Source organism: Podarcis gaigeae (genome assembly GCF_964106915.1).
Source record: "Podarcis gaigeae genome assembly, chromosome: 9".
In the NCBI taxonomy this organism is placed as follows: domain Eukaryota; kingdom Metazoa; phylum Chordata; class Lepidosauria; order Squamata; family Lacertidae; genus Podarcis; species Podarcis gaigeae.
Genome location: NC_139685.1, coordinates 51110500 through 51128263, shown reverse-complemented (window position 1 = coordinate 51128263; position 17764 = coordinate 51110500). Strand labels below are relative to the sequence as shown.

At 41.9% G+C, this 17764-nt stretch overlaps 1 protein-coding gene across 37 annotated transcripts in view; it reads left to right on the top strand.

The window, feature by feature from the left end:
* The first annotated feature begins 9199 nt into the window (after positions 1-9199).
* Positions 9200-17764, top strand: part of BLTP1 (bridge-like lipid transfer protein family member 1) — a 102815-nt gene continuing 94250 nt past the window's right edge. For all 37 annotated transcript variants that reach the window (XM_083755147.1, XM_083755148.1, XM_083755139.1 and 34 more), the window contains exon 1: positions 9200-9361. In XM_083755147.1, coding sequence (XP_083611273.1) covers positions 9215-9361 — 147 coding nt within the window. In that variant the 5' untranslated portion in view covers positions 9200-9214. The remainder of the gene's footprint in view (positions 9362-17764) is intronic.

Sequence of the window (17764 nt, the reverse complement as noted above, 5' to 3'; positions counted from 1 at the left end):
ATCAAGCAGCTACTCAGTTTAGTCTTTGTGGCAGGCAAGCCCAAGAAAAGCACTATCGGGTTGAATGTGTAATAAAGGCACAAGCCACCCAAAACAATTAAATTGGATCCACCATAGATAGTGTTTTGCTTTGCTGTTGGGGGTCTTTTGCCAGGTTGATAGAAAACATCATAGGCTTTAACATCTTATTAGTATACCAGAAGACATAATGAGATGTAGAAAGAGTCTCTCCTTGAACACTTTGCAAGGGCCAGACATCTATAGAAGGGGAGATGAACAGCTAAATGGGAAGAGATTCTGCTAATATAGCTTGGGTCATACGTACCTTAGGTAAAATTTGCCCAGTGTATGTCCTGTGGCCTAAAAAATGGTAAACCATGGGTTGTCATCACCCTGTTATGTGAGGTGACAACAGAGGTAGTCATTGTGCTGCCCTCTGGGTATTGTTGGATAATCTCTTATCGTTGAATCATTGACCATTGGCCAAGTTGGCTAGTTTTAATCTTGAAACATTTGGAAGGCACCATGTTGGCTACTCCTGGACTATGAAGGGATGGTTTATTTAGCCAAAGATAGCAGTGCAAATGCAATGATGTGCTTCTTCCTGTGCTGATCATTCCTGGTGGTTGAAGCAGGTTATAGGACTGTGACCCCTGCTTTAAATCTGTAAAATCTTCCCATCCAGGGTCCATTAATTTTAGCTGTGTAGAAGCACCCATAGCCTACTCTGCCCTTCTTGATTAAAAGTTTGCTTTAAATTACATTAGGGTGATGACAGCTCCATTGGGGTCAGGGAAATTGCCTGGATATCCACAAAAGCCCATTTAGTCTCTAGGATGCTACATACACAGAAGAACAACATCCTAAAAGCTATTATTTTCTATCGATTTTTCCACCTCTGGCTCATTCCTATCCTCAAGAGAAAAGATATAGATAGAAACAGGTTTCCCCTTTTTTTTAGTTCTTTCATTACAGCACCCTTATTGCCTCTACTTCAATCTGATCTGAAGACAGCAATGCCTATGAGACCTATCACTGGTGAATTAGTCTCTTGTGATTTCAGATACACCACCCAAAATTTATCAGGAGAGCTATTTTCAAAAGGAACATTGTCTGGATTGCTAGACTATGACAAACGTCATGAGAGCACCTGTGTTTTCTTAGTATTTCAGGACAGGTAGAGTAATAAATGAATATTAATCCACCTCAAACCTGTTATGTTCCTTGTGTATTGAACTCTTGAACAAACATGTATAAGGAATTGTTGTAGTATGGTTTTTTTTTTCATATACAGAATGTATTCCATGGAATTGTAATAATTAAGACCTACAGAGTAGTGGAGGGCAATTATGGACCAGTGCAGCTCTGGACTTTCCTGAGAGCAGGATTGGTGATGGCATCTGCTGGAACATCAGGGTAATTGAAGGACCCACCTTGTTCTCAAAACTGATAAGGAGGATTTCAAGTTTTGATGTGTGTAGAAATCAGCATAGAGGAAGTCAGAGAAGGGGGGAAAGAATTAAGCAGAGATTGGATACTTCTTTCCATTTCTTTGATGGGGTCCTCCTTCACGATTGCAGTTAAAATAGTAACTCTGCAAGATTTGTCTGTATTTCTAACTAAAAGCTAAAGGTTGTATTTCAGCTGGCTGAAGACCTTTTCTTAAAGCTCTGTATGTTTCATAAGTTGGACCATGCAGTCAGAACCCCTGAGTTCAATAGAGCTGACACAGGCAATTGTGCATGGTGTTGTAGCCTGCCGCATGCCACATGGTTTGTTATTTATGGTGCAGTAGAAAAATTGGCCATTTCCCTCTGTTTTTGTAGTAAAATGTATTGGGCAGAAATTATGTGTCTGTGTTGGGAGTGTTTTTCTTTATGTTTCTTTGCATTTATTGCTGCACTCCTTCCACCAACTTTTTCAGGTTTCACAGAACAGTTCCTTGAGCTGGATACTGAATACTGTAGAACAAATGGGTGCGTGTGGGAGAAGAGAAAAACATTGTTGCTAAAAGAGCACAGTGGAAAGGACTTCCAGCATGACCTATAAAAATCATTGGATACAACTCAAAGCCTGTCATTCCTTCAATAGATATGCAGTGCAAAGGTAAAATCTATACAGGCCACAATGCTTATTTGCTTAATAAATTCCTTTCACTACATTCTCTTCTGCTTTTAAATCAATCAGGTGAGAAAGATCCAAAGGCAATTTAAGCTCTGTACTGCATATAGACATGCTCAAATTATGAGTTCTCTGCCAGGAAACTCTATACAGAAAGCTTCAAAACATGGACTGTATATTGCAAAGGGGTCATTCAGATCCAGTTTTTCTGTGTGTGCATTTGGCAAGTCAGTTTCCACGCATTCCTATTTTTTCAGCTGTGGATATTCATTGATTTTCTGCTGGTTGTTGTCCACACCAGTGGATAGAGCTTAATGGAATGCATCTGGGTTGCCCTCCACTAACTTTTTTTCATTCTGGACATGGGCACAAGGACAAATGTTATGAGCTTTCTTCAGCTAGTTATCAAGTACCGAAATGGGCAAAATGGAGGCTTGTGCTTTTGGGGGATGGGTACACGAGGTATCCTTTTGCATTTGTGCTTTTTTTAACAGTGAGGTCTTGCACAAGAGTTCAAGTATGGTAAGACTGACTCCTATTATTATTATTATTATTATTATTATTATTATTATTCCAAATGTATGTGCTGCAATTATTGTTGGCCAGGTAGCTCCCCACATCACAGGTAGCCAAATTTGTGGCATCCAGATGTTACTGAACTACAGTTCCCAGTAGCCCAAGCAGCATGACTAATGGCCAGGGTCTATGGGAGCCAAAGTTGTTACAATATTTCAGATACAGCCAAAAGTGCTATGAAACGCTTGTTTTCCGATTAATGTATCGAGGAAGAGTATTCTTTGTGTAATCCTATAAATTTAGCCTTGTTTGAAATGCATTCAGTTCTGAGATAGATACATATTTATTGGTCATTACTGCAAAGAGATAAGATATATCTACTTTCTCTTTAATTTGTCTTCTACTGGTTTTCTAAATCAAGTATTTGTTTAAATACAGCCCTTGGGGAATCATAAAATGTATTACTGGAACATCCCACAAGAATAAAAGTTCAAGAAGGATATAGCCATGTTAGTCTCCCTGATGCAGTGAAAACAACATAGTCTCAAAAAATAACAAATTGATGATGGTTTATGCATTCGGGGCAAGAGCTGCTTTACAACATGCAATTGAAATGACCTTCAGACCATGAAAGCATATGCTATAATAAATTAGTCAGTGTTCAAGGTGTCACATCAGAACTTTGCTATTAGATTATTGGCAACACTGTGTAGATGCTGAAGTTTTTAAAGTTCATAGTCTGAAGATGAATCTTTTATACTCGTGTTAAATTTCCTCAGTGATTTCAGTCCTGTCTATTGACCTGCAGAGGCATTGCATTCCCAAAATTTCAATGGGTGGCAAATTGGGTAATTTATTTCCATTTATTTATTTATTTATTGACCATCCCCTCATATATAAAACACCAAGGTGATGAACAACTAATTATGTAGGTACAATAAAACATAATATATCATAAAGACATTACAAAATAAGCATCAAAAAATCCCGAAACAGCTTAAACAACTAAATAGTTGTTATATTAATAGGCCTGTTAGCATAAATGCAATTAGCAATGTGGATGTCTAACGAATCTCTGGTGTAAGATTTTATTCCATAGTATGAGATCACTAAATGTCCAACTTCTAGTTTCAATCATTTGGGCTTCTGAAATATGGTGGGCAACTAATAGCACTCTTCCAGATTATATCAGTGATTACCCTTGGGTATAATTGCCTGGACACTCCTTAAGGTATTCTGCACTCAAGTTCCTCAGGCATTATATGAGAACTTTGAACCTGGCCTCATAGCTTGGGCAGCCATTGCAATGCTGAATCCCACACAGATCAGCTGTGAAAGTGGGTCATCACTACCCCTCTGTTCATCTAATGAGACATCTGATGACTGAGGAGGGGGCAGTGAGCATCCCCACCAGGAAGCTGGGTTTCAATATCCCAGAGTGCTACTGTCAGGACTGCCGCTAGGTCCCAGCTCACAGAGGACCAACGCCCAGTGGATGTTATATACAAAAGTCTTTATTAAAGTTTAGTTTCCATTTCCAAGCTCTGGGCGCGCAGACCCACGTCTGACGCTAGACCGGCTAAGTCCCCTCTGACTCACTGCTCCACCCACACCAGTTTAAGATTCTAGCCCGGCTCCACCTCTTGCGCTGCTCTTTCCTGCGCTGGGTCCTTCTGCCCTCTGGGGTTCCCTCCTTCCTGGACTCCTCTGACGCTGAGCCTCCTGAGTCTTGCCCCTCCCTCCGGCGGGCTTTAGGACCTGGCTCCCTTCCCGGGCTCCCCGCTGTGCCGCACTCCTGTACATTTGAACTTGGCGCGCGCACCCAGCCGGTGACTTTCCTTCTGACCGTTTCCCCGCTTCCTGATGTGGGTGTTGCCAAACCTGACTCCTCTCCTCCCTCTGGTGGTGAGGACACTGGTCCCGACTCCTGGGACTCCCCCTCCCCACTGCGCTCTGGTGGAGACGCTGGTCCTGATCTCCAGCTGCTGCTCAGGGACTCCCCGCTGGCCCCTTCCTCCTGGGGCTTCCCCCCTGGACCCCCCTTCGCTCTGGCCACCGGCGCTCCCTTCTGTGAGTCCTCCGATTCGCTAGAGAGGCTTGTGGAATAACTCTGGCCACTGTCACTGCCTGCGCCCCCCTCGTACTCCTCCTCCTCACTCTCCATTTGCTCCCCCTCCTGTGTCTCTCCTTCTGAACCCCTGACATCCACCTACTTTAATTTAGTTTATTCCCCCAAATCAGTGAGGCGTTGAAAGGATCAGACAAATTGCCTGGGGATGGGAAGATCAGACCTCTAAACTGGGGCCTGGCCACCTATCCTTTAATAGAAAGAACAGGCTAGAGTTAACAATAGCACACTAAAGTCCGTCCCCCTCCCCCCCCAATGTAAATGAATGACTATAGAAAAGTACCAAGACACTGGCAATTTTGGATGATATCGTAACTTTGTCATACTCAGAGTAAACCCACTAAAATCAAATTTACTTAAATGGGTCTGCTCTGAGTATGAATACTGTTGGATTTCATCCTTCATTTTCAACTGATTGATATCTAGCATGTACAGAATACTCTTCCTCCTAGGTTCCAGCTTCCAACCCTGAAGTAAAATTGGAAACCTAATGACATTTTTTAAAAAGTTGTTCAGTAGAAATTGACATAGTTGCACATGGTGCTTTAGTGAGCAGTAATAATAATAATAAAACCAAGCATAATAAATGAGTATGTGGATTAGTCTGTTGGATTGAATACTAGGGGCAGGTTGTGAAGCAGCCTCTATAACATTTTTTTAAAATGTTCCATATGAAAAAGCATAGTTGTGATACTACCAGGAATTAGCTATGAGCCATGAGAAAAACCTAGGCTTGCTGAGAAGTTAGAAATGAAATATGTGCCTGGAGTCACAGCTACTGCTATAGAATTCTTCTGGTTACACTGCTATTATGTACAGGCTATTGCTGTGGTTCTTTTATTCATTTATCTGATGCTAAAGTCCACTGAATCCAGTGGGACTTACTACTGAGTAAAAGAATTGTACTGTGTGTTTTATAGCTTTGATTTACTTTTCAGTGGGATTTGGACGATCGTTTTGACACTCAACAGCTTCCAGCTGGGTAATATATTGGCTATCCCAGTTTGTTACTTAAAGTCCTTTAAAATTTAGACTGATGTCAAGTCACCCATGGCTGATTCACATCCCATTACAGTCAGTTTCAGAAGTCTTGTTTATTACATTGCATGTCCTGTATTTTATTTCAAGGACTGAGTGTATGACGCCAGGTATTTCTTTAGCAAGAGGAAAACATTTGACACTTTATATTCTAATGTTTCGCTGATTCCCCATCTCTTGTTTGGCCCTTGTATAAATTAATAGACCCACATTCAGAAGATTTATTTGTTTACTTAGCCAAGATCAAAGGTCATTTCTATAAATATATTATATAGGCCTGAAAGATGTTTTTGGCCAATCTCCAGATATGAGAGGAAGTCTTGATAGGAAATCCAGTAGCTTTTGTTACTGTGAAAATAATAAAACCAGAAACAGCAACCATTAGAGAAAAAGTTGGGAAACAGAATGAGAGATAAGGGGATTAAATATAAACCCCGCTTAGCCTATGAGATGCATTTTTGCAAACACTTTCCCAAATATAACATATTTTCCTGCATGTCATTGTCAAAAATACATGCATTGTTTATACATGTTCAACCCTAATATACCGTATGCACTTTTGTACACATTACTTGGCTGAAAAACTGAATTGCAAGATTCACAGAAGCACAAATTTTGAAGGATGAGGGTGAAACGATACTCTCCAAAAAATAAGTAATTCAAGCACTGCCACTGAGACACACTTCCAAACAACATTCTAGGAACTGGTTATAAATGATCCTAAAGGTGTATTTGGAAGCAAGCTCCACTTTAATGTTTTACAGGCTTGCAGCCTTTTGCATTGTTCTGCCTGTGTGTTCTCATAGCCATTACTGATTCCCTAAAGCTACAGTTTCTGCTGCTGCCTGCCTCTACAGTTCTTTTGTTCCATTTCGCCTGGTTTATTTACACATACTCCTACTTGGTGCAAGTCAAACATGAACTGAATCACTGTCCCAGCACTAATCCATTCAAGATAGGCAGAGGAGGCATGTTCTTTGTGCATTGTTTTCTTTTGCCTTTATCTAAATATTATGCTCAAGCATGGCCTAATGTGCCTCCACACAACACCCAGTTTCCCTTATTGTACAGATTTGTGCTCTTTGGCGCGTACTTTTAAAACAGCCGTACAATTCCTGTCTTTGGATTCATGGCTCCTTTTAGTGACCACCCCTCCGCTCTCTGCATAAGCGAGAACTACCTATAGGAAACAACATGGGAATCTAGGATTTTTGTGTGATTGGCATGGGCGGTAGGTGAAACCCCACAAATGAGATGCTGAAACAAAGACAGGATTCTTGCTAACTGCAGGTCTTTTTTGTTTTAAAAAACAGGCATTCTTCTTAGTTTACATGTTCTGCTAAAAATGCAAATGCAGCCTATTGTTATTATTTCCATATTATGGGTTAGGTTGTCTCTGTCTTATGGCAGCCCTGCACTATAGTCCACTGCTACTAAGCGTATGTACATTCTGCGAGATAATGTACACTGCAGTGTGAGATGCAGGCACCTTTCCGGTGTGCTGTACACATGAGGTCATCCCTGTTGTCCCTGTCCCTGTCCCATATTATTTGTCCATGTAAAGTGCATTCTACCAGAACAGTTACAATCCTTTTGGTGCCCAGAATGCACTTTTCAAGTTTTTGCTGGCCACATATATATGCAGAGTGCTTTCTCAGGTCAACTCCTTTTGTGGCAGGCCCATTGACATTGCAAGGCTATGTTTAACTTGTCTATGAATGAAATAGGAAGCAAGCAGTACAGCAATACAGCAGCCTCTGTATACCAATATATATATCCTCTGTATATCTGTAAATCAACACAGCAGTTTCCAGCACCTGTCTCTCAAAAAAATGCAACACACACACACTGTGGAAACTGTACTTGAGGGTAGAGGAGTGGATAACACCAGTGTGCACTAATATGAAAACACACCCATCTGATACTAGCTGCCACAATAAGGCGTGTACAATTGCAAACTGCTATGTACAAAAGGGCATTGTGGAAGAAATGACCCCTGTGGGTTTTAAAGGCTATGTGTGTACACAGCCTAAGTTACAGGTTGTCTTGAGGCAAATAGAATACTGAATGAACCTGCAGCGTCCTGGGACCCTGCAGTGGTTGACCCTGGCGGTGGCTTTGGGGGAGGGGGGGATTAGCACTTTCCCTGTGTTGTGGACCATTATTAAATCCTTATTAAAATAACCTATTTGCTTTCACATGTGAGAGGAAAACAGGGAGACTCCCATACCCTCCAACATTTATTCGATGGAAATAGGGGTGTCCCATTCCATAATAATAATTTTACTATTTATACCCCACATATCTTATTGGGTTGCCCCTACCACTCTGGGCAGCTTCCAACTTATATAAAAACATAATAAAACATTAACCATTTTTTTTTTAAAAAAAACCTTCCCTATATAGGATTGTCTTCAGACGGCTCGAGGGTCGGATAACTCCACGCCCTCCAATATATCTCCAATGAAAATAGGGATGTCCTGGGGAAAAGCGGGACATTCCAGGATCATATCAGAAACTGGGACTGCTTCTCAAAATCACGGATGTCCCGGGAAAATAGGGACACTTGGAGGGTCTGGACTCTCCTAGGTGAGAAAGCAGCACGTGGGGGTGCAGCAGTTTTGATTGTGAAAATGGCCACACCCTCCCGCCCTACCTCTACAAAATCAGTTTTGAACCTCCCCAGCCTGCATTTCCTTTCCTTTCTTAAAAGAAGAGTTTAGTGAGAGTTTTATTGGTTGTTACATAGCGTGTTGATTAAATTGTTGCATCCACAGCCAGGCAATACCTTTACAGTATTTGGACCGACCAAAATGTCACAAAATAGCGAGTGAGCTTTCGAGTTATCCCGCTCTCTTTGTCAGGCTGGATGCTAAGCAGTGATTAAGACAAAAAAAAATCCTTCCAGTAGCACCTTCGCAACTAACTTAGTTGGTCTTTAAGGTGCTACTGGAAGGAGTTTTTTTGTTTTGACTATGGCAGACCAACGCGGCTACCTATCTGTAACAGTGATTAAGAGTTCTGGATAACTTGAAAAACTGTCCCCCTCGCTTTTCTTATTAATTAGGCTTCTTTGGCAGCCCCAAATAACCTCCTCCCAACCCCCAATCCAACTGCCTTGTGCCCTAGTGACGTCCGTGCGGACGGCGCTTTCTGACGGCAGCGTAAAAGCGCAGCGTGAAAATTTCCCAAGCGTACCCCGAAGCCGAGCGACGCGCGCAGGTCTCTCTTTTTTATATACATCTATATACGCGCTTCGCTCCCTCGCTCCGCAACCGGGGCCTCCGCCCTCCACCCCACCCGCGCTTCGAGGCTTCCGCGTTCCTCATTGGCTAGCAGCCTCGTTTTTGCCAACCCCCTTCTTCCGGCTGCGGCTCGCTTCTATTGGACGGCGGGCACCGCCTGCGCCCTATGATTGGCAGGATCGTCCCTGAGGGAAGGGCTTGGGTGGAGCCCGCCGGTGTTTTGCGGCGGAGGTGGAGGCGGCGCCGGTTTCCGGGTTCTTCGGGCAGGAGTCGAGCAGGGGGTTTCGGATGTAGGTGGTACCCGGACCATGGGGTAAGTGCAGAGAAAGGGCTCGAGCCGGGGGCCGGCTCCCCCCACACAGCAGATAGCTGTGGGCCCGACGGAGGGGAAGAGGGGCGCTGATAGAGGGGCTCCAGCCAGGCCTTCCCTGGCAGGCGAGGCTCTGCCTGGAGCAACGGGGAGGCTCCGACCTGAGGCGGCGCCTCGGGGTCGCCTGGCGTTTCTGTCAGCAACCGGGCGAAGGGGCCCCGTTAGGCTTTTCGCCGGGCTGTGCAGCCCCCCTCCGTTGCCTGTTCGCCCGCCTCGAAGCACCCGGCCCGCCATTTCGGGTTCGCAGGGACGGGGCCCCGAATAACGGCGCGAGTGAACGCTACACGCAAGCTCCCCGCGCGCTCTTCATTCAGACGCGACGCTTCTCGCAGGTTTGCTTGCACGTGGGGGGTTTGAGACTCCCCCGTTGCGCGTGTTCAGAACGGCGCCACCCAGCAGTGGAGTTCTGTGTCTATTGACTCTGAAGTAAATCACGACCTGTTCAATGGGGTTGTAGCTTTATAACAGCACATATAATACGCACATAACCTGAAGCCGTCAAAAAAAAAAAGGTAGCAGTTCCAACCTGGATGATTAAGGTCTAAAATAAACCACTTTCTTCCAGCCCTCTGATAAGCACCCCGATTGTCAATACTGTAGAGCAAAGCAATTTAAACCACACATTAAGGAGGTATCTAGTATGTAGGCACATTGGCTCTGAAATGAGGTTTGATATCTCTCCTTAAGTATGGAATAGTTGTGGGTTGTTACTCTCGGGGTCAAAGTTGTGCTTACAGTAAAACAAAAGTAAAAGTATATTGCTTATAATCTGAGAATTGTTGACTCTGTGTACAGGTGTGTATACAAGATGCAGCTTAACCTACTATAAACTTAGTTTATATAGTTTAAACGTTCCCGCCTTCAGTTAGTGCCCCTACTTGTCTGCCTGTATTCTAGTTACCTACCTACACTTTACTTAAAGTACTGTATGTTTATTCTCAAGTGTCACAAAATGCATTGATGTTTTAATGTAGCTGCATGGCCCTCAATCAAATAAAAGTTGTATTGAAGGTAAAAGTGATTTAATGAAAGAAATTCTTTATTAAAATTGGATACATGTTTCATACTAAATGTGTGACAGCAGCCACACCCTGGGAAACCCAGTATGTTTCTGAGCACAATTCAGAGTGTTGCTACTGACCTTTAAAGCCCTAAATGGCCTTGGCCCAGTATACCTGAAGGAGTGTCTCCATCCCCATCACTCAGCCCGGACACTGAGGTCCTCCAAGGGTCTTGTGCTGGTTCCCTCACTGCGAGAAGTGAAGTTACGGGGAACCAGGCAGAGGGCCTTCTCAGTAGTGGTAACCTCCTTCTAGAACACCCTCCCTTCAGATGTCAAGGAGATAAAGAACTACACAGCTTTTAGAAGACATCTGAAGGCAGTCTTGTGTCGGGAAGTTTTTAATGTTTGGTGTTTTCCTATGTTTTTATATATGCTGTAAGCTGCCCAGAGGCTGGGGAAACACAGCCAAATGGGCGGGATATACATAATAAAATTATTATTATAATTAATAATGATACACTGTTTCAGCTGGCTGGCTTAAGTTGTGAGTGTGGCCGATGGGTCTCAAACCCTCAGGGAATTCCTTGTCAGCTACGACTATAGTAGAGAATCCTACTTCCACAGTTGGAGGCAGTATGTGTCTGAATACCAGTTGCTGTAAACCCTGGGAGGTAGGAGTGCTGTCATGCTCAGGTCCTGCTTGTCACCTTCCCATAGACATAATAATAATAATAATAAGAAGAAGAAGAAGAAGAAGAAGAAGAATAAATTTTATACGTATGCCGCCCATCTGACTGGGTTGTCCCAGCCACTCCGGGTGGCTTCCAGAAAATAAAAACATCAAACACAGCAAAACATCAAGCATTAAAAACATCCCTATACTGGACTGTCTTCAGATGTCTTCAAAAAGTCAGATAGTTGTTTATTTCCAAAAAGGGAGGGAAGACAAATGGCAATGCAATTAAAGGAATGCGTATTGAAGGGTAAATATGGATGATTACCAGAGAAGCTGAAGGAAGACCAAAAAGAGTACTTTGTTAAAATTTGTTAAAATTTGGATAAAATTGTATGATTGTATTGGAAAATTAATAAAAAATTATTATTAAAAAAAAGAAGATAGTTGTTTATTTCCTTAACATCTGATGAGAGGATGGGCACAATTGCTGAGAAGGCCCTCTGCCTGGTTCCCTGTAACTTCACTTCTCTCAATGAGGGAACCATCAGAAGGTCCTCTGAGCTGGATCTCCATGTCTGGGCTTAATGATGGGGGTGGAGATGCTCCTTCAGGTATACAGGGTCAAAGCCATTTAGGGCTTTAAAGGTCAGCATCAAAACTTTGAATTGTGCTCAGAAACATTTGTTGTTGTTTAGTCGTTTAGTCGTGTCCGACTCTTCGTGACCCCATGGACCAGAGCACGCCAGGCACTCCTGTCTTCCACTGCCTCCCGCAGCTTGGTCAAACTCATGTTGGTAGCTTCGAGAACACTGTCCAACCATCTCGTCCTCTGTTGCTCCTTCTCCTTGTGCCCTCAATCTTTCTCAACATCAGGGTCTTTTCCAGGGAGTCTTCTCTTCTCATGAGGTGGCCAAAGTATTGGAGCCTAAGCTTCAGGATATGTCCTTCCAGTGAGCACTCAGGGCTGGTTTCCTTACTCAGAAACATATTGGGAGCCACTGTAGATGTTTCAGGACCAGTGGTAATATTGTCCCAGTGGCCTCTCCCAGTCACCAATCTGGTAGTTGCATTATGGATTAATTGTGGTTTCCGAGTCACCTTCCAAGGTAGCTCCATGTAGAGCACATTGCAGTAGTCCAAGCGAGAGATAAGCACAGCATGTACCACTCTGGTGAGACAGTTGGTGGGCAGGTAGGGGTCTCAGTCAACATAACAGATGGAGCTGGTGGACAGCTACCCTGGACACAGAATTGTCCTGTGCCTCCATGGACAGTTGTGAATCCAGGCTGACCAGTGTGAGAATAGGACCTTAAACTAGATGGATTTTTGGCATGATCCAGCAGGCTCTTTTTGGGATCTTGTGACTATCATATATTAACAGAAAAGGACACGCATGGTGCTGTGATCTAAACCACTGAGCCTCTTAGGCTTGCCAATCGGAAGGTCGGCAGTTCAAATCCACATGACAGGGTGAGCTCCCATTTCTCTGTTCCAGGTTCTGCCAGCCTAGCAATGCAAAAGCAGACCAGTGCAAGTAGATATAATAGGTATCTCTGCAGCAGAAGGTAAATGGCGTTTCCTTGAGCTCTGGCACTCGTCACGATCCTCTTTGTGCCAGTAGTGGTTTAGTCATGCTGGCCACATGACCCAGAAAGCTGTCTGTGGACAAATGCCAGCTCCCTCGGCCTGAAGTGAGACGAACACCACACCCCATAGTTTCCTTTTACTGGACTTAACTGTCCAGGGGTCCTTTACCTTATGTTAATAGAAAAGGAGAATCAGTGTTGCATACGGTCTTCCCACTCTGAAAAGAACGTAGTGCTCAATGCAGCAAGAAGGAAGCCATGCATCATGTTTTCTTAGTTTTTTGATGTTAAGTGAGGTTTATTCTCTAATATGTGTCTGTGGTTGCAGTATTGATGATCACAGCTGAAATCCTGTGTACATTTACTTTGGAGTAAACCCCATTGCATGTAAAGGGATTTAATTCTGTGTACCTATGCAATAAGATTGCACTGGTAGGCGCACTTCAGCCCCTCTTGTGACACACTATCATACAGTTTGAAAAGTGAAGCACAATGTCATAATAAAGCTGACAGTCAGTGAAATTTGATGGAGATGATCGGGGCTGGTTTGTTTTTAACTAAAAGAAAGAAAACTAGCTTTTAGTTATTCACAATTCTAAGCTATTGTTGAGGATTAGGATGTACTCATGCGGTGTCTCTTGTTGGGAAAACCCTCTGATTACTTAAGGATTCACTTACATAGTTTTAATAGAAAACATGTTGATTTTAAGTTTAGCTCCATCATTCAGAGTTTCAGATGTCAGTCATTCAACGAACTTGTTGGCACTGAGCATTGAACTATGTTTGGAAGATGTTTATAGTGGTGCTAATGTTGTAACAATTTGTGCACGGGCAGGGAAAGAAGACTAATAATAGTCTTTCTTGCAATATTGTTTAAAAGGGCAGAGTAACATGAGAAGAATGCTGTGTTAAATATATCTTGAGCATATTTTAAAGTCTGGTGGCCAGTTCAGGTGGTAAACATAAAGTTATCTCTAAGTTGTTTCACAGTATAATGGCATAGGCTTTTAAGAATTGAAACTGTTCAGCAAATGTTTTGTTCCCATGGAAGTTACTACAGTGGTACCTCGGTTTGCGAACTTAATCTGTTCCGGAATTCCATTCTTAAAACAAAAGCCATTCTTAAACTAAGGCATGCTTTCCCTAATGAGGCCTCCCACCACTGGTGCCCTTCCACCATTTGGCTTCCATTTGTAGACAGATAAAGTTCACTAACTGGAACACTACTTCTGGTTTTGCGGAGTTTGTATTCCAAATAGTTCATAAACAGGGCTGTTCTTAAACTGAGGTACCACTGTAATGATGAGCTTTGAGTTAGCACATCAATCCATAAAGATTGGTTATAAACAATGGTCCAAGAAGACTTATATGTTTCAGTAAGGCTGCAATCCTATAAAGACATATCTGGAAGTACCGTATTTTTTGCTCTATAAGACTCACTTTTTCCCTCCTAATAAGTAAGGGGAAATGTGTGTGCGTCTTATGGAGCGAATGCAGGCTGCGCAGCTATCCTAGAAGTCAGAACAGCAAGAGGGATCACTGCTTTCGCTGTGCAGCGATCCCTCTTGCTGTTCTGGCTTCTGGGATTCAGAATATTTTTTTTCTTGTTTTCCTCCTCCAAAAACTAGGTGTGTCTTGTGGTTTGGTGCGTCTTATAGAGCGAAAAATACGGTAATTCCCTTTTGATTTTGATGGAGTTTACTTTCAAAGAGACATGCATGGGATTGCACTGTACATTTGTTAGCTTTTAACTGTGTGTATGTATGTAAGCAGCGTATTTGGGGCAGATGAAGAAGTTTAAGAAACAGAATGTCTTTTGTTTGTGATGGATCTTTGTGTGAGGAATTGTCAGTTAGTTTCATAACTTTTCCAGGATAGAAGTACAGCAGCTAGTGCATCACTGAACCAAACAAATGTTCTCTAGTCTTAGTGAGAGGGGCTGCTTTCGCCTTATGCTCCTGCTAATATGAACAGAGGTTTCCTTTTCCTTTTGCTATTTAGCACAGCACCAATAAGTTTTTTTTGTGAGTTCTTAATTCTTTCAATGTTTCCAACAAAGTATATGTGTAAGATATGAATGCATCCCCTGTCTTATCTAGTGTATCTTTTGGTTTAATAAAGTCACCAGCTATCCATCCGCTTGTAATCTTTGGCACAACATACACAAGTTCTCCTGGTTCAATAAGGTTAAGAGGAAACAAACCCACGTCAAGGCTGCAATCTTATTGTTTATACAAAACAAAGTATTATTGAACTAAGTGGAAACTTTGTTATGAGCAAATATGCATAGAATGGTGCTTCTTGAATGCACATCATAAATCTGCTTTCTTGCAATTGCATGCATGCATAATTCTTAGTGTTGACTATCAGTTCTGGGGATCAGTCAAACAACTGTCTTTTGGCTTTTCTGGAATCTTGATGTCAGTGTTCTTGCTTTTGATCTCTTTATCTCCTGTTTGAGAGAAGAAGCATCTGTCTGTTTGTCTTTGGTGTGGTTGGGGAACTCTAATATTGTGTTCTTGTCTTTATGATGGTTACTGTGATGAGTGCCCCCTTTAAAAAACACGTTCCCTTGAGCAAAATATTAAAATGGCAAATTCGTGGATTATGGAGGGGAGTCTTCACTTAATTTATTGTATTAATTTTTACCAAGGCTCTCAAGGCCTTTTGCAATTTTTTGTGTGTAGCGGGGGGAAAGATAGAAAAGATAGGATAATGAAAAAGCTGGTCAGTGGATGTCTGTTCTGGAACTGATGGTATGAGCTTTTTTGTGGACTTCCAGGTGCTGCGGTGATGATGAATGTGATTTTTGCCTTACTCATCTTCCAGTACAGTATAGTCCCGTTTAACATTACATTACATAGCTGTGGGTACAACACCTAAGAGAATCCATTTACCAACTTCCAGATATCATTTGAAATTACAACAAGTTCTGTTTTTTCAGTTCTAATATTACGACTGCAGCTGGTAAGAAAAGTATTTTAAATTACATTGCTATCTAATGTGGCAGTAAATATTTTTCTGTTCTAAAATGTCCTACAACTTGGCCTTTGAGGCAATACCTTTGCCAAGATAACTAACGCTGCTTCCTCTACTGACCCCTCCACAGCTAAACAAACAGACTTCTTCTCTCTGTTTATATTTTTCATGATGGAAAAAGGAAGCAAACAAAAACATGTAAATGCCAAGTAGTATGAAGTGTTGTTAGAATACCATTGAGTTTTGTGAGAGAATAACATTAATAAACTTGGGGAAGTGCTCAAAGAACAGACTGCAAACACAGAAAACTTAACTATAGTTCGTATTAATCATAAAAAGACTGAAAATATATTTGAATACACTTAGAGCTTCATAGCATTTTAAAGAACTGGGTCTGTCTTATCATCTAAACACATAAATCACATAGATGCTAGAATTTTAAAAACATTTCCTTCAGTGGCTGTCTGCAGTCTACATCACTACTGAGTCTATTTTCTCAACCTTTTCTCAGTTAGAGAGCTTTCTCCCTAATAGTCTTATGGCAATGGCCTGTTACAGATAGGTAGCCATGTTGGTCTGCCATAAGTCAAAACAAAAAAAATTCCTTCCTGTAGCACCTTAAAGACCAACTAAGTTAGTTCTTGGTATGAGCTTTCGTGTGCATGCGGTATCTGAAGAAGTGTGCATGCACACGAAAGCTCATACCAAGAACTAACTTAGTTGGTCTTTAAGGTGCTACTGGAAGGAATTTTTTTTGTTTTGGCAATGGCCTGTTTATTGAGCTTAGACATTGGTTATTTAATTAATACATTATTATTTGTTTGTGCACAGGTTAGATGATGGTGGGTCAAAGAAAGTGTTACCACACACTTTCCAGTGCATTTTTCCATCACTTTCCTCATCACAAAAAGTCCAGTCTTTCAAAGATGCTGGTTTGTTGCACAGTATCTCCCTATCATTTATAATTGTGCAACCTGAATTGGCTCTTCTGTGATTGAATCCCACCCAATAAGCCCAACTGCAAAAGACTGAAAACCATAGCAATGAATATAGTGGTTGTGTATGCTTGGAAGCTTACCATTGTTCAAAAAGGTTCCCTTTCCGAAAGTGCCCCACAGAACCCTAAACTTTGCTTTACATTTCCCAAAGTCAGTAATCTGGCACACAAGCTTTTTTGAGCTTTCTTCCTATTATGAAAAGCAAATGCAAGGGAGTTGGGTTCTGATGCTGAATGAAACAGTTCTGGGAACAAAGATTTAAAGATCCCAACACCACTCCCACAGACCACCCTCCTGATCCAGCTTCGAGCAGACTTGAGAGACAAATATGTAGGGCCAACTAAAATCCAGTGAATTTTATGAAGTGGGTTCTAACCGGTAAAAAATTATACCACAACATATCTGTTAGTCTTTAAGGTGCATCAGGTTCTTGCAGCAGACAAATAAGGCTACTCCTCTGGAATTTTGGTAACTTATTTTGAAGTTGTTCCTTGGTCAGAAGAACACTTTTTCCTTGAGACTTGCCTGCATGTATTGTTTGCTATTAAAGGAAAGGATTTGGTAGGCTATTTGTGAGTTTGTGCTCTCAGAAATATGTCAGAACGAGTAGAAAAATGAAAGGTATGCTCACCCTTTAATTGCAAGAAATACTGCACTTTGTGATACAAGCAGGAGTCCAAATAGAACAGTAGAAAAAAAAGCTTAGCTAATGTTTTTGTTTACATTACTGTGAAGTTGAGCTAAAGCAAAAATATGCTAGAACTAACATTGGCTGGGATTCCAGCTCTATGTACAAAATGGGTTTAACTGTACTACTTCCTGCTAATCACACCTAATTATTGTAATGAGGTCAAAAGATTGTATAAAAGGTTTAGAATGCCGTCTCAGTGTAGAATGTGTATAAAGGTGCTTTTGAGAAACATTGGTTGTTAGGACATAAAATATTATCTTCAGGAGAAAAAAAATGTAAACATCACTGAGAAAGGAAGTCTTTTTATCATGGGAAAGGCAACAAAATTCCAAGCCAATGAACTGTGTCACGCAGAGAACTTGACCAAAGAACTCTTGCAAGTGATAACAGTGCAAGCACTTCAGATCTTGAAA